The following is a 26,473-nucleotide window of genomic DNA, read 5'->3' as shown; positions in this document are numbered from 1 at the left end:
GCCAAATCCTTGACTTGACCAGAATGAATGTTTCTAGAATATCAGCTATGTAAATCACACTCTGCTTAACCTCCTCTCCTTGTGCCTATTATCTCTAACTCCATCAAAACCCAGTCTTTTCCTCTTAAAAGCCTCTACTCCCTGAACCTTGTTCTAATTCCCAGACTCTCACCAGATCTGACTTTCTTCACTACCCAGCCCAGAACCTGTGGCTGAGCAATCCAATGATATGTTAGCTGCATGCTTAATTCCTCCATACCCTACCTCTGTCAAGACCAGTATGCCTCTGCCATCCCTTCAAAGAGTGCACCACTGGATGATTTCAACCAATCAGTTTACTCATCCCAACTTCAAGGAAAAGCAAAAAAATGAGAACAACAACAACAACCCTGATACACTAGCGTAACCTGAAGGGCGGCACAATAATGACTCTTCATCAGCAACCCTTTCTCTAGTGGTCTGTCTCATACATCTCACTTCCCTCATAAGTCTCCTATCCCACTTCAAGGACTCTAATTTTTAACATGTGATCTTCCTTTCTCCAATGACACCTCAAGGAGAGAGTCGAAAACTGACTCATCCCCTAATTACTGTGTTGTATCTCCCCAGGCCTTCACTCTGTTGACTATACTCACTCTCTTCTTCATCCTCAAATCTCTTCTCTCTCCAGCTAGAAACAGCTCATCTTCCTGGTCTTCTAAACAAACAAGCAAACAAGCACACACTAAACAGCTCTCCTCGACCCCACCTCCATTCAACTGCTAACACTATGTTCTTCTGTGCCTTCAGAAAAAGTACCCTGAAAACGTAATCTCGTCTGGATGTCTCCATTCCCTCAATTCCTGATCACAGTTCAACCCATTACAACCTGGTCTCTGCCCCCTTCTCCCCTACTGTTCTTGCTAGGGTTCCCAATCATCAGTTCAATCCTTACTCTGCCTGATCACTCCTACAGATGGACACTACTGCCCATCCCTTACTTCTCAAAACCCTCCACCTTGCCCTTGGATGTCACCGCTTTCTCCTGATCAGCAACTATCTGTCGGTTTCTTTTTTCTCTTTTATTGGGTCTTCCTTCTCTATTCAATCCCTCATCCGGGAGGGTGGGGAGGGGAGGAGAAGGGGAGAAGGTTCCACTCTTGGTTTCCTCATCTCACTCACATGGGTCATGTTACCAACTCCTAACACTTCAACTTTTCTCACAGTGCTGAGGACTGTCAAATATACATCCAACCATTATAGCAAGTATAGTATCCTTACCACTGCCTGCTAGATACAGTCACCACAACCCAAACTTAACACATTCATTCAGAAATACCTATTTCTCTACTTTGCCTCTGACAGCACAAAAGGTATCACCACCCAATGATTCCCTCCAACCAAAAGTCCTCAAGTTAACCTAACCAACCCTTCTCCATGGCCTCCCAACACAAAAAGGGGGAAAAATGAATTTCATAATTCTATTTCAGAAATGCCTCTAAATCAGGTTTCTTTGCTTTATTCTTACTGACACTGCCTTTGTCCAGGACTTCTTAATATTTTTGAACAAGTAGGTATAACAACCAAATTGATATCTCGTGACAGTGCCTCTCTTCTCTCCATTTCACCCTATAGTAGCAGAGTTACTTTCTTTTAAACATATATTAATATTACATGTTTAATATAATTATTATATATTATATAACTATAACATATAATATATAATAATTATATAATTATAATTAAACATATATTAAGTCATATATACAATTAATAAATAAAGAGGAAGGGGATGGAGATATATACATACACACACACACATATATATGATATATATATGATATATATGGACTAGGGTAAGGGGGTTAAAATCCAAATTCCCTAACTACAGATAACAGAGATCTTTACAGTGTGGTCTCAATTGCCAACATTAATCATTCATTCCAATAATGCTATATTCTTATGCATAAGCATCTTCCCATTCCATAAACACAGTGGTCTTCTCTGGACTCTACATGCCTTTGTATATTCTTCCTCTTGCCTAACTCATTCAATTTCTCAAGACGGCTCAAGGAATCATTCATTCAGTGAAGGCCACCCTGATTCTCCCAGTTACTGGCTCAGTCTTCTGTTCTTCCACAGCACTACACTCACGTTATCACCCCAGTCAGACTATAAATGCCTTGAGCAAAGTAACCATGTATTCCCAAATGCCAAGTACAGTGTCCAACACAAAGAGACATGGTAAGTATACAGCTACTTCAATGCTATCTACATTGTCTCCCTAGGTTCCTGGCCTGTTTCCAACTCCAATGCCCTTCCTGTCAGCCCACAACACTGGAAGTCTTCATATGCTTTTCTCTATTCTTGTCCCTAGGCCCTAAAAGCCATACCTAGAAAAGTAATTAGAATTTTAGTTCACGTTAGTAAGTATTCAACAGTTAAATAATTAGATAATACTCTGCTTTTTAGAGTTTATGCCAAAAGAAGCTACAGAAATATAGTTCTAATAAGATTTGTTTACTTTTTTGAATAGTTATTAAACAAGGGAAATAAAGCACTTTTATTTCTCATTTTAGTTCAATGCTTTTTGTAAAACTAAATATGGCAAATAATTCTATAGGCTCAAAGAATGGTAAATTAAATTTTTAAAAACAATTCTAGAGTCTAACATCACAAGTAAAATGTACATTGTCGGCATCATCAATAATAAATATTTATCAATGACCTCTGTGTACTAAGCATTATTCCAGCCACAGGAAAAGGAAAGAGTAAGAAATTATCCTTACCAATGAGGAATTCTCAGTTCTAAATTCAGTAAAGCTAGTTCTAAGGTAGCCACTATCTTATTTTTCTATTAAGTCTTACAAAACCCACATTGGTCACATAGTAGATATACTTCTTTAAAAAATGATCGATAATATGTCTATCTTTTGGATTATGTTTCACATCTCTTGTATTCTGATAATCATTTATAAAGTCAGAGTTCTAACTTATGGCATATCTACATATGACAGATTTATGCAAACATTAAAATGAGTGTTTTACAAGCACACCACAGTAAATGGAAAAAGTGGCTCAAAGTATGTTAGCCAAAAAATTCAAAATATGTATTTTGAAAGATATATATGAATGAGTGAACTAGATGGCATGTGAATTATATCTTAATAAAGTTGTTTCTATAAAAATATGGCATGTGAATTATATCTTAATAAAGTTGTTTCTATAAAAATATATATGCAAACAGAAAGAGAGAGAAAGGAAAATAGGAAGTGTGTGTATGAGAAATTTTGTGTGTGTATGTGTGTGTGCGCGCATGCGCATGCGTGTGAAATATACAAGAACTAACAAGTCAAGAAAAAAATGATCAAGTCAATAGTAACAAAAATTACCTGTGAATAGAATTTAAAATAATTTTAATTTTCTTGTTTGTAGCTTTGTAGATTTTTGAGATTTCTGTGCTTTTATGGTCAACTAACATCTCCAGAATTTTTCCACAGGAATGGCTTCTACACCAGATCACTACCATTTATAGTATTACCTAATACCATCTAATATATCTTCATCTTGTTTTCTAAATTAGAGTGGGAATCTTTATCTTTTTTTTCTAGTTAACTTTTATTGCATTGATTTCAGGAGCTTTTTCCAAACTAGTGATGTCTTTTTGAATTATAACGGTCTACTCTTGTAATGACCACATCTACTAATTAATCAAGTTACTTCTCGTCATTCGAATTTTACCTTTTTATCTGAAGTGATGAGCTTAAATGCTTCTGTTACTTGATGGACTGTAGCACCACCACCAACATCAAGAAAGTTCGCTGGAGTCCCTCCATGAAGTTTTATTATATCCATTGTGGCCATAGCCAAACCAGCACCATTTACTATCAAGAGGGGAAAATGATTTGTATAAGCAACAGACCCAGAGAAAACAAACTAAGCTCAGCCAATCCAACTTTAACATAAAAACCCACAGTACCTAGACAGCCTATATTTCCGTCAAGGCCAATGTAGTTCAGATCTGCCTTAGCTGCATCTTTGTCCCTTTCATCTTCCTGGGTCCAGTCCTGTAAGTCAAAGATTTTCTTCTGACGATAAGCTGAATTAGAATCAAAATTAATCTTTGCATCCATGCACAGCACTGTGAAAGGAAGAAAAAGAAAGTGATCTTAATTTCAAGACAGACACAATAAACTAACCAATAATAGTTCTTAGTTTAGGGGAAAATTAGGTTTTGTTATTTATTGAAAGTATTTCAATTTATATTCACAATGCATTCAAACTGTTTATTAAAAAAGAATATTTGGGAATTAAAACTGCCCCATCAAAGTTAGTAGTTCCACACCCACCCTAGGCAGATGATAACAGATAAAAGAGAAAAAAAAGTCCACTTCAAAAACACTTAAAATTTGTTTTAAAATTGCCAAAAATTAACCATCCATGCACCTGGCTAACCCCGTCACTTGCACCCTGGACCCCACTCCCTCTCACTTACTCAGACACATTGTTCTGGCAATTCTACCTTTCCTGCATGGCTAAATCCCTGCTGGCTAAATCCCAACAACTTGCAAAAATGCTATTATTTTTCCCACCTTAAAAAAGAAAGAAAAATATATTTTGCAACCCCTTCCCCCTTACCCTTCACTTCACGTACAGCAAAAGTCCCTGAACAAATTGTCTGTTTAAACCAAGGGTCAGCAAAAAAACAATATTGGCCCAGATATGGCCTATGCTTATTTGGTATTGCCTGTAAGCAAAGAATGGGTTTCACATTTTTACATATTTTTAATGGGTTGTGAAGAACAAAGAAGGGAAAAGAAAGAAGGAGAAGAACAAAAATATGGAGAAAAGCACCATTCGTGGCCTATAAAACCTAAAATATTTACATCTGCCAGCCCCTTTGCCTAAACTCATTGTACAAATTTTTCTCCTGCAATCCTCCCTTAAACCCATTCTAATCAGGTTTTACTTCCAGCACTCTACCAAAATGACTCATATGAAGGTCAATTCTCCCAACTTCACCTTTCAGTGCTTTATCCCTTCCTCACCCCAATATAACTGCAACATTCTCCTTGCTGTACTTGATAAAAGGCTGAAAGAAGTGATCGGTTTCAGCCCAGAAGCCTGCCCAACATGAGACAAAGTTTCAAGTCCTGCTAAGATAACTACAAATAACAATAAAAATCAACATTCTTCCAGAGGAAAATAAAAGAATTTCGTCTCTATACCATATTTTACAAAATGTCCAGTATGCAACTAAAAATTACTATATCCATGAAAGAAAAATAGGAAAGTGTGACCAATGGTAAAGAGAAAAAGGAGACAAGAAAAACCAAACCCAACACGATCCAGATTTAAAATCAGAGGACTGTGAAAGTTATTTTACATATGCTTAAGGATTTAAAGAAAAATATGGCCATAATAAAGGACTAGATAGGTACCTCAGTAGCAAATAAAACTATTAAAAAAAAATCTAGAACTAAAAAGCACAACACCTAAAATGATAAATTCACTGGGTGGGCTTAACAACATATTTATTAGAGATGGGTCAATGGACTTTAAGATAAATAAACAGAAGTTATCCAATATGGAGGGGGGGGAAGTGACCTGTTAAACAGTATCATGTTATCTAACATGTAATATTGGAAGTAGAAAGAAGAATGGGGCAGGAGAAAGTATTTGAAAGGACAAAAAAAGACATATCAACCTAGATTTCTATGTCCAGTTTGTAGTAATTTGTTACAGCAACCACTGGGAACTAACACAGCTGCCAAAGGACATCAACAGAAACTTTGCAGTCTACTGAGGAAAATGTATGTCCGATAAACATGAAAAATTCTCAACATCACAAATAATCAAAGAATTGAAAAATAAGATACCATGTCCTGATTAGCAGTTTGACAGAGTTTAAAACCAAGATAACAGTCACTTCTGGCACAAGTAGGCATTGAAATGGACACTCTGTAAGTTAGAACAACTTTTCCAGACAACAATCTGGCAAAATACATCTCAAAATGTTATTATACTGGCCCAATAATCAAACATGTTAAAATATCATTACTCTTCAATCCCAAAATTCTACTTCTAAGAATCTATGCAAAAGCTAATCAAGGCTGCAAAGACGTATATACAAATAATATACAAGCCTTTAAAAACTGAAAAATATTTAACATCAAAAATTTTATCATGTAGTCTTAAGTTTAAAAAGGGAAAGATATAAACTGAATAGACAATATGATCCCAATTACAGAACAGGCTGAAATGAACTAAAATATTAAAAAGGATGTTTGTGGCAGGGTGGGGGGGGGGATCTGGGTGGCTCAGTCAGCTAAGCATCCAAGTCTTGATCCCGGCTCAGGCCATAAATTTCACGGTTCATGAGATCAAGCCCTATGTCAGGCTCTGTGCTGACAGTGTGGAGCCTACTTGGGATTTTCTCTCCCTCTCTCTCTGTCCCTCCCTGCTTTCTCTACCTCTCGCTCCCAAAATAAATAATAAATAAACTTTAAGGGAAAAAAAAAAAAAAAAACGATGGTAGGTAATGAGGTTATAGGAAGTTTTTCCAACCTACCTATGTTTCTTGGTACTTTGCAAATTTTCTGTAAATACAATGCCTTTAATCAGAAAAGGAAAAAAAAAAAACTCCTTCAAAATATATAGAAATGCATACAAAGAAAAGAAAAGATAAACTAAAATACAAAGGGAAAAAAATTAGTTTTTAAGAGAACAAAGACATTCCCTCACCAACAGAATATGGCTGTAGAATTTCACAGCTGAAAGTAATTCAGGAGTCTTGCTTTCAATGTTATTATTACAGAAGAAAAACAAAACAAAAAAATTTTTATACAAATAATTCTCCTTCACTGAACATTTCATTTTGAAAATGTGCATCAGCCTTTACTCTTTATAAAAAATTTTTTTAGTTTTATAAATGACCTCTATGATCACAAGAGAATTTACTCATTCTTCTTTACACAATCATATAAATGACCAACTAAAAATCCATTTCTATAATAAAGTATGTACCTAATTAAAAGTATACAAGTGAAAGGTGATCTACAAATGCTTAAGAGATTAAAATATCCAAAGTGACTTGAAACAAAATCAAGTAATACAGTTAATATAAAGTATCAAGAAAAATTTAGGCTACAATAATGCAACTTATATTTTTAAAATGGCTATACATGGAAGGTATGATCATTCAGAATCTGATTTTCCTTTAAATACATGCAAAAGAAAAGGTGTCAAAGTGACAAGCTAATCTTACTTCTCTGTTGGATAGAAATATTAAAAGGAAGCAAGTACCAGACTCTACCCTTTGTATAATAAAGACCCATGACAACTCTAAAGTCTGAAACTTGTGGGAGACTAAGATGCTAGTTCCTCAAAACTACTGCCATTTACTCACTACCACACTAATTACTCTCATCAGCACTGCCCAAAAGAACTTTCTGCAATGATGGCAATATTCTGTATGTGTGCTATCTGATAAGGTAACCACATGTGGCTACTGAGCAGTTGCAATGTGACTAGTTCGACTGAGGAATATTCTAATAAATTTTAATTGCCACGTGTGGCTGGTAGCCCCCATACTGGACAGTGCAGCTTTAACCTCCCTGTGTGTACATAAATATACATTTTAAGTGTTTGTTTTGACAGGTATTTATCCTTCATATTTGTTCACATTCAATTTATTATAAAATAAGTTTCTACGTAGGAAAGAGTTCACTTCCTTATGAATTCAACTTCCTTACTGAAACATACAATTGGTGGATAAATACAGAATCAGTGTTTGATAAAAAGGAAAAGATCCCTTACCAGCTCCATCCGAATCCTCTACCATTGGATTTATTTCTACCATAGTTGCATCATATTTCAGGAAAAGGTTATAAAGCTTGATCATATTTTCTGCTGCAGAGTCCACAATATTAGGTGGAAATCCCATCTTCTGTGCAAGCTGAAATCAATTTGTCTCTTTATTATATGTATGTTGCGTATGTCCAATCAACATTAAGTTACTGTAAATAAAAACCTTCTAGCTTATCACTTAAATAATAAGTATGAATTGTTTGTAGTCAAACATGAATGACTGAAATAGCAGCCACTACTACTAAATGGTTCAATAAAACTTTTTATTCAAAATTCCCACAAGACAAGTAGTATGGCCATTTTACAAATGAGAAAGATTCAGAGAAGTTAAGTCCTGACTAGATTCCAGTTCCAATGTTTATTTCATTGCCTTCATATTGCTTCTAAGCCTTATGGCAAACCTAAACTGAAAGAGGCTTATATTTTATTAAAAGACATATAAAAGGTGGACTGACAATCCCAATGGTCCAAATCACGGCAAAAATATTAAATCACTTGATTTTACCTTTTAAGTAATTTATGAACAGTGTCTACCAAGCAATTAGGACACATTCAGTCAAACCAGTATAACTGCATTCATTCAGAAATCTACTGAGTATCTAATATAAGACAGGCCCAAAAGATACAGTTACTTAAGCTTCTATTCTAATAGAGGGGTGTATAGTCTTGAGCAGAGATTCCTAACTAGATATATACCTGAAGAGCTTTTTAAAAAATACACATACCAAAGTTCCAAACTAGAAGTTCTGGTTTACAAGTCCTACAGTGGACCAAGCCTTTCATAATTTTTGAAGTTCCATAAGCAATTCTGAACCACTGATATAGAAGCTACATGTCTATATATTTATTCTAACTGCTGCAATTGGTCAAGAACACTATGAAGGAGGTTTTCCTCTTTTCTAACTACTATCTAAGGCTGCAATACATTTGAATTTTAATTACAGAAAATCTTAAATTCTTTAAGGGTGAATATGATTTTTGCAAAAAGTCAAATACCAGTAAGTAAAGAGGATAATCAGCCAAAAAAAAAATGGCATTTTCAATTAAGACTTATTTCATATAGAGAATAATATGAAATAAATGAGAAATAAGTAAATATTATTTAAGAAAGATTTTCACTAGGTTATAATCTACCATTTTAGATCTAAATATTTGAGAATTGCAACAGAATTCTGATCAACCCAGAAAGACATTAATTTGCCAAACACTGTGCTAGGTAGCATTTCTGCTCTTCACTCAAAAAGCTATAACCTGAGTAGATTATTCCTTCAAGTGTTATTCGAAATCAAGTATTCTTTCTCGTCTAAATTTAACTGTGCAGTCATCATTCTCACATAACTACCTAATGAATCAAGTCTCTCTCTGTCCCCTTTAAACCTTTATACCATTATCTTGCCTCAATGACTTTACCAAGGTAATTTCGCTATCTCCTTTAAACTTTTGTGCTAGTCAAAATTCTTGCTCTACTGTACTTCAATATCATAAGCTTATTTTGACAGAGTTTCCCACTAATACACATTAATTTCATTCAAACTTTAACATTCAAACTTTTCTTTTAAGATGGGTCACTTATTTTTCATATCCAAACTAAACAATTTAATAGCAGTATTCCAACCTTACCAGTCAACTCTCACAGGCTATAGTATTAAACTTCACGGTTGGGGTTTTTTTGTTTGTTTGTTTGTTTTGTTTTGTTTTTTTGGAGAAGGTGGTGGACAGAAAGTGGGGAATAAGCACACAAAAAAGGACAGTACAGAAGACTAAAGTATAGGCAAAAATTATTGTTTATGTGCAGACACTAAAAGTCCATAGCTTTCATCAGATTCTCAAAAGTATCCATCAACCACTTCCCTCCATAGGAATATATAAGACAGTGTCCCTACCATTCCATACAATTTACAGGAAACAAAGGGGAGATTGGAACACATTAAATGCCACCATGGGTATGTAAAATCCATGCTATGATAAACAATAAACCATAATCACCCCAGTTGCTTCAACAAACGAAAGAAGGATGAAGAGAGTGAGGGAAAGAAAACCTATAAATTAGAAAAGGACCTATGAGACAATAACCAATAGCAATGAAAGACCTTATATGGATCCCAACTCATACAAATTATAATTCTCATACAAATCTTAAATTCTTTAAGGGTGAATATGATTTTTGCAAAAAGTCAAATACCAATAAGTAGAGGATAATCAGCCTGAGAAATTATATAGATATTATAAAAGAAAAAAATGAAAAACTTGAGACAAGGGAATTTGAATGAATGGGTAGATAATGATTATAAAGAATTATTAATTTTACTAGGTATGACAATGGCATAGGGGCTAATTAAAATAATCCTTGCCTTTTAAAGACAAGTATTAAAATACTTAAGGAAAATATTGTAGATACTTCTAAAAAATTTTTTTAACATTTCTTTATTTTTGAGAGACAGAGCATGAGCGGGGGAGGGGCAGAGAGAGAAAGGGAGACACAAAATCTGAAGCAGGCTCCAGGCTCTGAGCTGTCAGCACAGAGCCCAATGCGGGGCTTGAACTCACAAACTGTGAGATCATGACTTGAGCGGAAGTTGGATGCCATCCAGGCACCCCTACTGTAGATACTTTAAAGGCTTCAATTTCATACAAGATATTAACATGCATTGACACTAAAAAAGTTTTTTAAAAAAGTTTTGTCAATCACTTAACTTATACAAAGTTAATTCTCTTTCTTTTTTTAAGTATTACAATTATCCAATAAAGCTAGCTAGAAATTCTTCAGAATACAACATACCCGCACAGCTTGTTCCTTTTTAATGCCTTCTACAATATCAATAGGTTCTTTAACTATGGCCTCAGGAGTCTCAGCAGCAACATCTTCAATGTTGACACCACCTTGAGAACTTCCTATTAATACAGGACCCTAGCAAGAGAGGAAACAGCCAAAACATCTAGATTTTATTTTTGGACCCATCAATAAAATTTTAAAACCTATTGAAGCACACTATCAGATTTATGTATCTATCACTCCCCACTCCTATCTTTAAACTTCCTTGAGAATTTATCCTTACATCTCCTGCACAGTACCCCTTTATAAATGTTCAACTGAAATAATGGAAAAGAAGCGAAAAAGTAGAGGAAGACAAGAGCTCACCTGTGAGACAAAAAGATTAAAAATATACACAAAACTTATACCAAATTAAGTTAATATAAATATGTACATATAAAATATAACCTACAAATTTTTCCTAAGAACTGAAGGACAACTATTGTTTAAAGGACATTTTTAAAAATCATTTATTTTTTTTTAACTTTTTTTCAACGTTTTTTGTTTATTTTTGGGACAGAGAGAGACAGAGCATGAACGAGGGAGGGGCAGAGAGAGAGGGAGACACAGAATCGGAAACAGGCTCCAGGCTCCGAGCCATCAGCCCAGAGCCTGACGCGGGGCTTGAACTCACGGACCGCGAGATCGTGACCTGGCTGAAGTCGGATGCTTAACCGACTGCGCCACCCAGGCGCCCCTAAAAATCATTTAAAAAGATACTGATATTTTTAAAAAGTCTAATAAATAAAAGTCAATTTTGTAAGCTCTAGCCCTACTGCAAGTCAGTAAAAATTACTTACCTTGAAACAATAGTTCTGACTATGATCATGAATGATATAAGATAAAAATAATAAATAATTAACTTTTAAGTCTCTCAAAATCAATCAAGAAAAAAACCTTAAAGCAAAATAATCTAATAGATTTGTTAATTTATGCACAAAACTGGAAACATGCAAAAACAAGGAAATGGTAAAACTATATTACTGAAGATTATTTAAGGTATAGGAAAATGATCTCAGTAGTGTTATACAGGAAAAAATGATATAAAACTCTAGCTTCTATTCTCAACTGTGTGAGTTTTTTTTTTTCCTAGTAGATATACATTTTTAGAGGTTTTATGTAAATCTTTTTTATTTTTATTTATTTTATTTTATTTTTTATTTTTAAAAATTTACATCCAAATTAGTTAGCATGTAGTGCAACAATGATTTCAGGAGTAGATTCCTTAGCTCCCCCTTACCCAATTAGCCCATCCCCCCCCCCCACAACCCCTCCAGTAACCCTCAGTTTGTTCTCCATATTTATGAGTCTCTTCTGTTTTGTTCCCCTTCCTTTATGTTCATCTGTTTTGTATCTGAAAAGTCCTCATATGAGTGAAGTCGTATGATTTTTGTCTTTCTCTGACTAATTTCACTTAGCGTAATACCCTCCAGTTCCATCCATGCAGTTGCAAATGGCATGATTTCATTCTTTTTGATTGCCAAGTAATACTCCATTGTATATATATATACCACATCTTCCTTATTCATTCATCCATCGAAGGACATTTGGGCTCTTTCCATACTTTGGCTATTGTTGATAGTGCTGCTATAAACATGGGGGTGCATGTGTCCCTTCAAAACAGCACACCTGTATCCCATGGATAAATACAGCACACCTGTATCCCATGGATAAATATCCCATGGATAAATACCTACATGGATAAATAAATAAATAGTGCAATTGCTAGATCGTAGGGTAGTTCTATTTTTTAGTTTTTTGAGGAACCTCCATACTGTTTTCCAAAACTATGTGAAGTTTTTTAACATAAAGTATGTTTAAATGTGCAACCACTCACTAATCACACAAACTGCAAAAAAAGATGGGAAAACATTAAATGGTAAGACTTTTGTTACCCTATGTGTCACTATTCTCCCCCCTCAAATTTTTTTACAATGAACATAGTATTCTTAATCCAGGAGAAAAGAAAGCATGACTTTCATGGGGAAAAAAACAAAAGCAAAAGATTATTTTCACTTTTCTATCCCAGGAACTAGTGTGTTTCAGTAACAAACTCATTTCAAGATTTAAAGTAAAGGATTCATTCACATAAATGTATTCATTACTGTTTGGAGAACAAAACAGTCCTTCAAATCCTCAAAATAAGCAATAGCCAAAGGGGGGAAAAACCTACTACTTTTTATGGGAATTAACTGTTACTTAGGTGAAAAAAAATGATTTAAAAAACAGTACCAGCCTCCATGGAGAAAAACTGGGGGGCTGAGAAACAGGGGTGGGTGGAAGACCGATATTTCCTTGTACATCTTCGCACCCTTTAAATTTTACATTATGTGATTAGATTTCAATATGCATGTGTAATAAAGAATTTGGCTGGCCTTTACCCCCAATGTCTGAAAAGCACCTTTAAACCATCCAGTACAACTTAGAGTTTATGCTAATGAGGCGACTCATGGTAGGCCCAAGTTAATACAAAGGAGATGACTCAGGAAGGCAGAAGGCATGCAAAGGACAGAAAGGCAAACAATGTGATTTAGAGGTTTGGAGCTTTGAGCCACATGATATCAGCCCAACCTTCTGGAAGGAAAGGGGTCCTGAAGTTTAAGCTCAACAAAGTGGTCAGTGATTTAATCCACCATACCTATTTACTAAAGCACCCCCAAAAAACTGTGGACATCAGATTCACCAAGATGGTAGAACAGGAAGCCCTAGACTCGTTCTCCCACAGAAACACTAACTTAATATTATATGATCTGAATTTTTTATTCCTTTTTAGGAGAGTAAATCTCTTTATGGGAATGCCAGAAACCAGTTAGGAAACTGTAGTACCTTAGGTTCAACTGCAATGAAACAGGTAAAAAAAAAAAAAAAAAAAAAAAAAGCCATTTCATTTCATCCAAGTCAGCCCCTCCCCTACATTGATTGACACAGCTTAAGATCAAGAGAAATAGCCCAATGCTGTGCTTCTCCCTTGGGAAGGAAAAGGGAAAGTCGAATATGCATCCAACATTCTTGCTTTTCAGGGGACTATTGAAGGAACTGATTTCTGTCTAACCTAACTTAGAAAACTGACTGGGAAAAGCATATTGTAATTGCCTGTGAGAGCTCAGAAGTTAGGGCACCACCACAGAACATATAACACTGAAGAAAGAAGCCAACATAGCTCTCACAAATTGGGGAAAAGCAGCCAGCTCATGGATTTTTTTTAATAACTCAAGGAACTAGAAAAAGAACAAACTAAACCCGAAGTTAGCAGAAAGAGAGAAATAATAAAGATTAGAGCAGAAATAAATAAAAGAAAATAGAACAGAAATAACTAATAAAACTAAAATCTGGTTTGTTGAAGAGATTAACAAAATTTACAAACCCTTAGGTAAACTAAGAAAAGAAAAAACACAGTAACAAAAATTAGAAGTGAAAAAGAAGACATTACAAATGGATGCCACAGAAACAAAAAGGATAAGAGACTACTATGAATAATTACATGCCAACCAACTGGATAACCTAGAAGAAATGGATGAATTCCTAGACACACAAAATAGACCAAAAATGAGTACTGAAGAAAAAAAAAATCTGGATATATTACAAGGAGATTAAATGAGTAATTAAAAACTTCCCAACAAAGAAAAGCCCAGTACCAAATGACCTCACTAAAGAATTTCACCAAATATTTAAAGAACTAATAGCAATCCTTCTCAAACTTTTCCAAAAAATTAAAGAGGGAGGAACACTTCCAAACCCATTCAGCAAGGTCAGCATTGATACCAAAACCAGACAAAGATACCACAAGAAAACTACTAACCAACATCCCTGATGTATATTGATGCAAAAACTCTCAACAAAACACTAGTAACCAATTTCAGTAACACACTGACAGGATTATATATCATGAGCAAATGGGATTTATTCCTGGAAAGCAATGATGTTTCACCCTATAAAAATCAAAATAATTCACCACATTAACAGAATCAAGTTCAAAAACCACATGATCATCTCCACTGATGCAGAAAAATCATTTCAAAAACGTCAACATCCTTTTATAAAAACACTCAACAAACTAGGAATACAAAGAATTACCTCAACATAATAAAGGCCATATATAAACAACCCACAACGAACATACTCAATGGCAAACAACTGAAAGCTGCCTTCTAAGATCAGGAAAAAGGCAAAGATGCTCATTCTTGTCACTTTATTCACTATGATATTTGGAAGTCTTGGCCAGAGCAATCAGGCAAGAAAAAGAAATAAAAGGTATCCAAACAGGGAAGGAAGAAGTAAAATTACCTCTGTTTACAATGTGGTCTTGGATATAGAAACTCTAAAGAACCTCCAAAAAACTGTTTAAGAACTAATAAATGAGATCAGCAAAGTCACAGGATACAAAATCAACATACAAATATATCTTGCATTTCTATACACTAACAATGAACAATCTGAAAAGGAAATTAAGAAAACGATCCCGGGGCTCCTGGGTGGCTCAGTCAGTTGGGCATCCAACTTCGCCCAGGTCATGATCTCACAGTTTGTGAGTTCGAGCCCTGTGTCAGGCTCTGTGCTGACAGCTCAGGGCATGGAGCCTGCTTCAGATTCTGTGCCTCCCCCTCTCTCTGCCCCTCACATGCTCATGCTCTGTCTCTTAATAATAAATAAACGTTAAAAAAAAATTTTTTTAAAGAAAATGATCCCATTTACAATAGCATCAAAAAGAATAAAATAGGATAAATTTAATCAGAAAGATAAAAGACTTGTACAAGGAAAACTGTATCACAGTGCTGAATGAAACTAAACAGGATACAATAAACAGAAAGACACTGACTGGAAGATTTAATATTATTAAAATGTCCAATACTACCCATGGCAATCTACAGATCAAATGCAATCCCTACTAGCACTTTCTTCCAATACGGTATTTTTCCATTGTCCCTTGTTTGAAAAAATAGAAAAAAAAAAAAAAGAAAAGAAAGAAAATTCATATGAACTCTCTGAGGATCCTGAATAACCAAAATAATCTTGAAAAAGAAAAACAAAGCTGGAGCCTCATAATTCCCAGTTTCAAACACATAACAAAGCTATAGTAATCAAAACAGTATGGTTCTGGCATAAAGACAGACATATAAACCAATGAAACAGAAAACGCAGAAATAAATCCTCATATATAGTCAAACGGTCTCTGACAAATGTGCCACAGCTACACAATGGGGAAAGGATAGTCTCTTCAACAATGGTGTTGGAGAAATTGAATATCCACGTGCAAATTAATGAAGATGATCCTTACTTTACACTATAAACAAAAATTAACTCAAAATGGATTAAAGACCAAAATGGAAGATCTAAAACAGCAAAACTCCTAGAAGAAAACAGGGGGAAGACTTCATGACATTAGATTTGGCAATAATTTCTTGGATAAGACATCAAATCACAGGCAATAAAAGCAGAAAGAGACAAACTGGACTAAATCAAACTCAAAACTTCAACACTGTAAAAGAAACAATCAAGAGAGTGAAAAGGCAACCTACAGAGCGGGAGAATATCTGCAATCCATATGCACGATAAGAGATTAATATTCAGGATATATAAAGAACCACAATTCAATAACTAAAACCCAAACAATCCAATTTAAAAATGTGCAAAGGACTTGAATAGACATTTCTTCAGAGAAGATGCAGATCTTCATCAGCTTATGGTAGCATAACAAAGTACAGTAAACTGGGTGATTTAAACAACAGGCATTTATTTCTCACAGTTCATGGTTCATACTCATACTAATCTCCTTATCAAATGGTTTTTCAGCCACATCCTTCATATTCTTTTCCAAATAGCTTTCTTAGTTTTTGGAGTTCAGGCAGGCTGAGAATTTTCCAAATCTTTAAATTCTGATATCTTTTTGCTTCGTTTAACAATCCCTTGTTCAATTTGTTTCTCTCTTCTCAAAGTTTACTATAAGTAGTCAGAAGGAACCAAGCTGCTTCCTCAATACAATGCTTAAAAATCTCCTCAGCTAAACATTCATCCCTCCCAAGTTCTACCTTCCACAAAACGCTAGAACATAAACACAATTCAGCCAAGTTCTTTGCCACATTGTGAGAAGGATCACCTTTTTTCCATCATTCATCATTTCAGTCTGAGACCGCAAAAGAATGATCTTTCCATATCTATATCTACCCATATTTCTACCAACATTCTATTCGTGACTATTTATATATTCTCTAAGATGGAGGTTTTCTCTATAGCTCTTTTCTTTCTGAGTCCTCACCAGAATCACCTTCAAAAATCCCTCCACAATAACCCCAGCTTTTTCTACCACATACCTCAAGACTCTTTCAGTTTCCATCCATTACCCAGTTCCAAAGCCACTTCAGCATTTTTATCTATTTGTTATAGCAGCATTCCACCTCATAGTCGCAACATTACCTCACATAAACCTAACTACCAAAGGCTCACTTCCATATATCATCACATTAGGGCTTAGGGCTTCAAAATATGAATTGGGGTGGGGGGAATAAACAGTCAGTTCATAACAATATACAAATGGCCAACAAGTATATGAAAGGGTGCTCATTATCAGTAATCATTAAAGAAATGCAAATCAAAACCACAGTGAGATATTACCTCACACCCGTTAGAATAACTTCTGTCAAAAAAAAAAAAAAAAGCATTTAGTGAGGATGTGGAAAAATTGAACTCCTGTGCCCTGTTGGTAGAAATGTACAATAGTAGAACCACTGTGAAAAACAGTATCAAGGTTCCTCAAAAAATTAAACACCATATTACCATATGATCCAGCAATCCCACTTTGAGGTATATATCCAATGGAACTGAAAATGGTATCTCAATAGACATCTGCATACCTACATTAACTGCAACATTATTCACAATAGTCAGGACGAAGAAACCTGAATGTCCATCAGGAGATGAAAAATAAAGAAAATAAGGAAAACTATATATATGCACATACAATGGAATACATTCAGCCTTTAAAAAAACAGAAATCGTGAGGCATCTGGGTGGCTCAGTCAGTTAAGTATCCTGACTCTTGATTTCAGCTCTGGTCATGATCTCAGCAGTTCATGGGACCGAGCCCCACATCAGGCTTGGCACTGACAGCATGAAGCCCACTTGGGATGCTCTCTCTCCTCTCTCTCTGCCCCTTCCCCACTCACACATGTACTCTTTTTTTTTTTTAATTTTTTTTTTTTAATCTTTACTTATTTTTGAGAGAGAGACAGCATGTGAGCAGGGGAAGAGCAGAGAGAGAGGGAAATACAGAATCCGAAGCAGGATCCAGGCTCTGAGCTGTCAGCACAGAGCCTGACATGAGGCTCGAACTCACAAACTGAGATCATGATCTGAGCCGAAGTCGGACACTCAACCGACTGAGCCACCCAGGTGCCCCACATGTGTACTCTTCCAAAATAAACTTGAAAAATATAAAAAATAAAAATAAATAAATAAAATTTTAAAAAGGAAATCCTAACACATGCTGCAACATGGATGAACCTTGAAGACATTACACTAAGTAAAATTAACAAGTCACAAAAAAGACAAATACTGCATGATTCCACTTACATGAGGTTTGACTATATCTACAACAGTCAAACTCTTACAGAAAGTAGATCTCTAGCCAGCTAGTGGGCATTAAGAGTAACCCAAGGAACCCAAAACTTGAGGCTGGTGTCTGAAGAGAACACAGGCATGTGGAGGACTATACCCTTAACCTGTGAGGTTTGGCCCAATTCTGGGTACTTGGTGTCAGAACTCACTACAACATATACAGCAGACAAATTTTTAATGAAAGAATTAATTGTGCCTTCTCAGCCTCAAGAAAAGTAGTAAGCTTAAGTAAAGAGAAATGTTTGAAATTATACTCTAATTTTTAGTTCTTCTATAAGCTTCAAATGAAAAGGTATTCTTCATATCCTCTCTAGCAAGGCTAGAGCTTTTACAAAGATCTAAAGGGGGAGGGGGGAGGCGACTCATTTATGAAGAGCTTGTTCAACTAATAGCAAACTAACAGCATGCTACTGAAGTAGAATAGAGGTAAATTTAACTATAGATAACCCTAAATTGTAATTTTTTTCAACAAAAGAGGTAGAAACCAACAAGCATTTAAAATATTTGAACACTTTATTTTAGTTTTACTTTTCTTTAATATATACTGATAAGAGAAATAAAAAGCCACATAAAAGTCTGGGGGGAAAAAGATAATATTAAATCCTCATTGAAGTAATGATTAGGTCTCCAAGAGTTAGCTGTAAGTTGGGGGGCGGCGGGGGGAAGGCTAAAAAAAAACCATATGAAATAATAACATAAAATAAAGTGAACAGCCCTTCTCTGTACTAATTCCCAACCAATTAGAAATAAACCCCCCAAACTGTAGACAGCTGGTCAGAAGAAAGCTTACAAAAGTAAATATAAATCAGTTAAAATAATGACTATAGTTTTGCATTTGGTCGTGACTGCTGAATGAATGCTGTTTGTTTAAGTGATTTGGTTTTAACTTTTAAATTTTAGTAATAAACGTTCAGAATAATTAAATTCTAGCAAATAGCTGTAATTTCAAATAAATGAATAATGCTATTTTCTCCTTCTTAACATAAATTCCTCTTCTCATTAGTACCACAAAAAAAATTTGCCTTAAAATAGGTCTGAATTTTAAATAAGTCACTTAATAAAATAAAGACCTTTTTTAAAAACAATATAAGTATGGGAAATAAAATTTGGAATTCTTGTGGCACATTTTATATCTATTCCAAGGAAAGTTAAAATAACTTGACATAGTTAAATGTGCCATTCATTTACAGCAGATTCCAGTATTTTACTAGAAAAATAAATGAAAATATTTTGCAAATGTGATTTGTTAAATTAGATTTGTCTCAGCCCAAAAGTACCCAACAAGCACTGGGTGAATGCTAAGAAATCTAATTTTTAACAAGTGCCAAAACAGAGGAGCTACTTAAATTGATTTTTTGGCATACCAAATCTGGTAAATATGATATATATCTGCCCAAGCTTCCTGATTTCACACATACTAAAGAAGACCAATAGAGCCTATGACTCACTCCTAAAAACAGATAAGGAACAAAATCAATATTTTATGATCAGTTGACTCCTATACACAGAATTTTAATTCAATCAAAAATGCTCTTCTCTTTTCAGTTTAAATAGCTGATTTTTTGTTATTTAATAGAGATTCCCACAAGAGCTTGTCATAACCCAAAAAGTAACACCAGCCAACTCTTACACTGGTCTAATATGACAGCATCAAAGAACATCTGACCAAATGGTTTTGCTGGTACTATCAAATTTTTAATCTGAATTATTACAACTATGTAATATAAATGAAAACATCTTTCTGAATGAGACTCAAATAATTCTCTAAAAATTCAAGTTCTTAAAATGAATTCAAATTTGGTTCTTTTCCCCAATGCTATATCTTTAATAAAATATAGTCAGTGTATTATATTTAGATCTTTAATAACACATATTCAGTTTGCTGTATTTACTCCAATCAAAATGAGGTACTCTGAATGTGCAACGTTATAGGACTCCTATCTCTATAACAAAAAGTAAAAACAAAATAACAAAATGAAAGATGTTGATATAAAACATCAATGGAAAAGAAAACGTAATGAAAATAACTGAATTTATAAAAGTGTAATTTTTATAAATGTGTAAAATATATTAGGTTATTGTCATGAGATTTCTAAAATAACTTACAAATCTAAATTCTACCATATAGAGAAACCTATAATGGTAAACATATTACTTACAAATAAAACAATGTCTTTTATCTTATATCCTGAGTGGGTTTTTACTACCATCTAGTGTTATACCTTAAGAAATACTTTCTTGTAAAAATTAAGTTATGAAAGACACTTTATAATATCACTCAAACATTACCAGAACATGTAATTAACTGTAAGAAAAAAAAATCACAGTATGGAAAATAGCTTTTTAAAAAGATGTTTTATATACAAAAACTAATTTCATTATTCTTAAAATTTTTGTTGTATTACTCATTGTGTGATTGTGTAATTTACATCAAATCCTTACTAGGACTTCCAAATACATACTCAACTTGCCTGGAAAAACAAGGTATACAGCACAAAGATTCAGCCCATTTAGTGTAACTAATGTACTCAACAAGCCAAATAATTAGAGTATAAAATGATTATCAATGCTCTCTCCATGGCAACGGGTCTATGAAAGGTCTTCTTCTTCCCCGGATGCCTTAAATGCTAGCATTTTAGGTTCCATAAAGAGAGGAGAGCAGAGCTAGGGTTATGCTCCCTAGAATCATATTGTTTGCTAGTGAATGTCACCCTTCAACTTGCCAGATACCAAATCAGCTAGTGAAATAAACCCCAAACTGTAAAAAAACACCAAAAGGTTGAAAAAGAAGATGAAGCCATGGAAACACATTCTTTTAATGGGTTCAGAAACTGTCTTTATTAGATTTTACTCTGCTAGAAATTATTTTCTCAGTCTAGGGAATCTGGAGATGAATCTGAGAGCATTTAAGTTGCTCTTAGCAAATTAACAATTTAGAAGTCCTGTGGATTCTATTTCAGCAAAGTTTTGCCTATAGCTTTTATTACCACAATATTATATATTAAATTTTATGGCATTAACCATGCTTTTTTTTTAATGACACAAAAATAAAAATTGTGCTCATGACACATACAAATAGATTATGGATTATACCTTTTTTAATCCTTCCCATAGAAATAGCAATAATCAACTTTTGAAACTGAATATAATAAAATCATCCTAAAGTATCATGTCTACAATTACTCACTTGAAATGACCTTTCCATGGTTATTGCAAAGTAGTATTCTCTCCGGGGATATCTTCGCTCACAAACCAACACTTGATTGCATATTCTGCCCTTTTCTCCCGTTTGCTTGGTAAACAACTTCTTCCCAATCATTTGTGAGGAAACAGCTTTTGCTTCTTCCGGACTGAAATAAGAAAAAGAACTCAAATTCTTTTCCCCTCCAACTGAGGAAAACAAAAGCACATGACAGCCAAAATTTTATCTCATTTAATATTTAAATTTCAGCATTTTCATCAGTTCAATAATAAGGGGCAATTTTTACAATATATCTTTTTCTTTAATAATGATTTTGCTTTAAAAAACATGACTTACGAGAAAACTATCTTCACTCCTCCTTTGAGGCCACTCTCAAATGTTCCTTTTCCTCTACCACCAGCTAAAACCTGTGCCTTTATCACAACATCTTTTGAACCTAGAAGAAAAACACTTCTGTTAGATAAGCAGCACGTAACAGCATTCAAGACAGTATTTTGTTACTAAGCACACATATTAAGTGATATTATCAAATGTAGTAGTCTCATTTACCCACAGTGTCAAAAAATGAAGTATTCCACGTGTATAAATTTTCTAGATTAGAACATTAAAACATCTATCATCTAAAGATCCACAACTTAAACTAGCCACTCATATGACACCATTCCTTAAAGTACACTGAAAATAATTTTCCTTTTCTATAACACTTTAAGTATCCAGTGCTTTGGAAGATATTAAAAGTACAAAATTGAGACTCAAATGTCTTCCCAACATTTCCTTCCCTTTCTATTCACATGTAAAATTGCTATTCTGTGAACATTTGAGTTAAAAATGCTACTTCGCGCAGAAATACACCATGACTTAAGGGGTGAGTGCCAATATTGATACCACAATGTTCCTCTAACAGAGAGACCTATTAATATACACATTCTTGAGCTATACTATTATGAGGAGTATTATCAGGAATTAAATTATATTTATCAAAAGATTCAGGGGTGTTATGTTTATAACATTAAAAAAATAATCTTTTAAATAAATACTGTGAATTTTTCTTAACAGGTAGATTGATTTCTCTTCTATCTTCCTCTTTCTAAAGTGCTGAAGAAAATCAGCAAACCAGCTGTTTAGCCTAGGTACCACACTCATCATTCATGATCCAGAGCTATAGCTCTTAGAGGGGCATTCTCAGTCTCCCTGAGAATGAGGGAGAATTTCAGGACCTACTCATTTTCCCTCTTACAGCATTTTGCCTATACTAGCAGTGAAACACTAGTATTACATTATGGCAAAATAAGCCTTGAGGTCAGGGTTAGGGACACTTTTATCCTTATTCCTTATAAGCCCAAAGCAGTCTCTGGGATATAACTACCAATACATGCCCACACCATGCAGAATGAGAGGGCACTCCCACCTAATCAGATAAAGCAACCAAATCAAAGAGGTAACAAATGCAGTTTGTGATAAAACCAGTAAGAAATGACTTAAAGTTTACAAACTATTACAAAAGAATATTTAGAAAATTAATGATGTAAATGAGTGTACATTTAGAAGCTAGAAGATGGCTCTTTGAGTCAGTCAAGGCAGTATTTAAAAGAACCCTCTTTCTCACACTCCATATCCATTCAGTCAGGAAATCATACTGATTCTATCTTCAAAATTTATCCAGAATCTTGACCACTCCTCATCACCTCATTTGGATCCTGGTCCCAGCCACCATTATATCTCACCTAGATTACCCTTGTCCCTGACAGAGCATTCTCAAAGCAGTAAAGTGAGCACATCACTCCTCTATTTAAAACTTTGCAATGTCCTTTTTACTCAGAGTAAAATTCACACTCCTTACAATGGCTTAAAGGCCCTATAGAATCTCCCAGTACTCTTCCTATAACCTCCTCATTGCTCAATCCACTCCAGCAACACTAGTCTCTGCTGTTTCCAGGCATGTTCCTGCCTACAGGACTTGGCTCTAATGCTCCTGCCACCTGGAATATTGGTCATCTAAGTACAAGAATCCCGTTTTTCAAAAGTTCGCATTACATCACTTTGCTTTTACAAAAGACCTACATCAGTATGTTTTCACTAACCAAAAGAAATCCGAAAATGATTTTCACTTCTATAAGAACAATGTTCAGTGCTTGTTTTGCAGAGCCATTACAGAGGCAGCATGCACCCCAAACAGCAAGAGTGGCCCCACCAAGCTCCTCACCCAGGAACTAAATTCAGTGCCTCAGCATCAAGCCACCATAGCCTTGAACTGTGTCTCTGAGTGTCTGTGCTTTATCTTGACTTATTTTGTGCATCTCTGTTAGCAAGATGTGTTCTGAGGTATCAGAAAAGCCTAGGAGGGGTCATCTGTTGGGTCTGGGAATGCTTGAAAACATTTCCATATAAATTGTTGGTAGGTGCTCTTTTGCTTTATGCCATTTTGGCTTACAAAATGTTTCACAAGAATGCTCTACTTTCAGATACAAGAAGATACCCATATCCACTTGAGAAAGGTCCTCATTCCCTTCAAGTTTTTTCTTCTTACATATCATTGTCCATGATGCTTACCCTGATCACTCTACTTAATACTACGATCTGCCTACCTGTGACCAATCCCCCTTACCCTGCCCTTTTTTTCCCCATAGAATTCATCACCTTCAAACATAATACATAATTTCCTCATGTTTATCATTTATTGTTTTGCTCGCCCACTAGAATATAGACCAGAAGGGCAAAATCTTGGTTGTGGTTATTGATGTTCTCAAGCTACTGGGAGGGTTCCTAGCATATATTTTCTGAATGTTGAATAAAAGAACATTTAAAGATGGAACAAATTTGGGGCGCCTGGGTGGCTCAGTCAGTTAAGCATCCAACTTCAGCTCAGGTTCATGATCTCACAGTTCATGAGTTCAAGCCTTGCATGGGGCTCTCGGTTGTCAGCACAGAGCCTGTTTCTGATCCTCTCTCTCTCTCTCTCTGCTCCTCCCCCAACTGTGCTCATACTCTCTCAAAAATAAACAAACAAAAAAAAATGGAACGAATTTGTAAAAAATCTACATTTTCCACTGCTCTTTAAAAAACTCAAAACTGGGGGCGCCTTGGTGGCTCAGTCAGTTAAGTGACTGACTTTGGCTCAGGTCATGATCTCACAATTTTTGAGTTCAAGCCCCATATCAGGCTCTGTGCTGACAGCTCAAAGCCTAGAGCCTGCTTCAGATTCTGTGTCTTCCTCTCTCTCTCTGCCCCTCCCCTGCTCGTGCTCTGTCTCTCATAAAATGAATAAACATTAAAAAATAAAAAAATAAAAAACTGAGAACTGGAAATACTGGGCCCTGCAACTAAAGCTGATTAGAAGTGCCTTGTTTACACAGATAGACCCTTTTCTATCTGCCATAGCCCCCAAGATAGACCCTTTTCTATCTGCCACAGTCCCCACCATCCCCAAGTGAAAACAATTTAATATTAGATAAAAAACTAGAGAAAACTTAAGAAATTTCCTTAAAACTAACAATAATTTTCCTACGGGAAGACAACAGGTAGCCTCAGGGACAAAGGCAAATTACAGAGTTCATGCCCAAACTAAAAGAAGTAGCCACTAGTCATTTTACCTTTTTCTGGTTACCTGCCAAGTCCTGGTTTCCTGGTACTTTAGAAATATTCATTTATATCCAAGGAGGATAAATGTAATCCCAACAGTGTAAATATCATGTAAAAATGGTCAAGAGTTAAACTGATGCTTTGCTGGGCTAAATTCAAATATTCACACATTAAACTGAGGATTTAAAATATTGACCTATTTGAGTAGTAAAGCTCTACTTTTTCAAAAATATTTTATAAGACAGAAGACTCTTCCCCCAAGTGCCAACTTCCTTTCTTCCTTGGGGGAAGAGCCCTCTGTCTTATAAAATTTATAAGAATATAAATTCCTTAAGGGCAGAGATGATTCTTCAAAAGTTCCTTCTATAAAAGCCTTTCACAACAAAAGAAAAGCCAAAAAAAGTTAATGAATACAGTTTCATCAATTATCAAGAGAAGGAGAAGGATTACAAGAGACATCTGAGGACAACTGATTGAAACAAGATTTTATTCAATTCCATTAATTCATTTAAAAATTACATCTATATACCAGTTACTGTGCTGGAGTTGTAGACACAACAATGATCAAAAGGGACCTACCCTGCCCTTAGAGAGCTTACAGTCTTTATTTTATTAGATTTGGCCCTTTGCTCTAGTCAGACAAGAGCTTTTATGGATTCCAAGATTTATTTAAAATATATTCACTATCCCTGCTAGCTTCAGTTATTCACAAACGTTTTAAGCATTCTTCTATATAGTCATCCAATAAAACACTAGGAAGAAGAAAAAAGAAGGCAAAGCGCTATTGTCTGCCATTAGAAGTTTCCCTCCAGGCTGGCATTCATTAATTGGCAACCTTTGTACATGTTTATTCAACCAGACAGAAATTCCATCTTAATTATACTAGAATCCTAAACACTAGGACTAAGACATGGAGTGACTGAATAAATTAAAAAACAAGACTCATGCATGCTGCAAGAGACTCACTTTTAGATGGAAGGAAACAGAGTGAAAGTGAAAGGATGAAAAAAGATATTCCACACAAACAGAAACCAAAAGAAAGCCAGAGTAGCTATACTTATTTCAGACAAAATCAACTTCGTAACAAAGACTATAATAAGAGACAAGAGTGTTAAATAATGATAGAGGCGTCAATCCAACAAGATGATATATCATTTGTAAATATTTATGCACCCATCATAGAAGCACCTAAATATATAAAGCAAATCTTAACAGACCAAAGGGGGAAAGAGACAGTAATAGAATAGTAGTAGGGGACTTTAACACTCACTTACATCAATGGATAGATCATCCAGACAGAAAATCAAAAAGCAAACATAGGCCTTAAATAACAAATTCAATCATGGTCTAAATATATATATAACATATATATATATATATATATACACATACATATTTAAATATATATGAATATATATATT

The 26,473-nt window shown here is 34.9% G+C and overlaps 1 protein-coding gene across 2 annotated transcripts in view; it reads right to left on the bottom strand.

Annotated features, from left to right (window-relative positions):
- SUCLA2 (succinate-CoA ligase ADP-forming subunit beta) overlaps positions 1-26,473 on the bottom strand; it is a 44,248-nt gene that overhangs the window by 5,065 nt on the left and 12,710 nt on the right. For both annotated transcript variants that reach the window (XM_027064838.2, XM_027064837.2), the window contains exons 3-8: positions 21,810-21,909; positions 21,459-21,621; positions 10,628-10,756; positions 7,798-7,936; positions 3,959-4,120; positions 3,721-3,863 (exon numbers count right to left, since the gene is read on the bottom strand). In XM_027064838.2, the coding sequence (XP_026920639.1) occupies positions 3,721-3,863; positions 3,959-4,120; positions 7,798-7,936; positions 10,628-10,756; positions 21,459-21,621; positions 21,810-21,909 (836 nt within the window). The remainder of the gene's footprint in view (positions 1-3,720; positions 3,864-3,958; positions 4,121-7,797; positions 7,937-10,627; positions 10,757-21,458; positions 21,622-21,809; positions 21,910-26,473) is intronic.

The sequence above is a fragment of the Acinonyx jubatus genome, chromosome A1 (genome assembly GCF_027475565.1).
Source record: "Acinonyx jubatus isolate Ajub_Pintada_27869175 chromosome A1, VMU_Ajub_asm_v1.0, whole genome shotgun sequence".
Lineage (NCBI taxonomy): Eukaryota > Metazoa > Chordata > Mammalia > Carnivora > Felidae > Acinonyx > Acinonyx jubatus.
The sequence above is the reverse complement of the archived record's forward strand: the minus strand, read 5'-3'. Positions and strand labels throughout refer to the sequence as shown.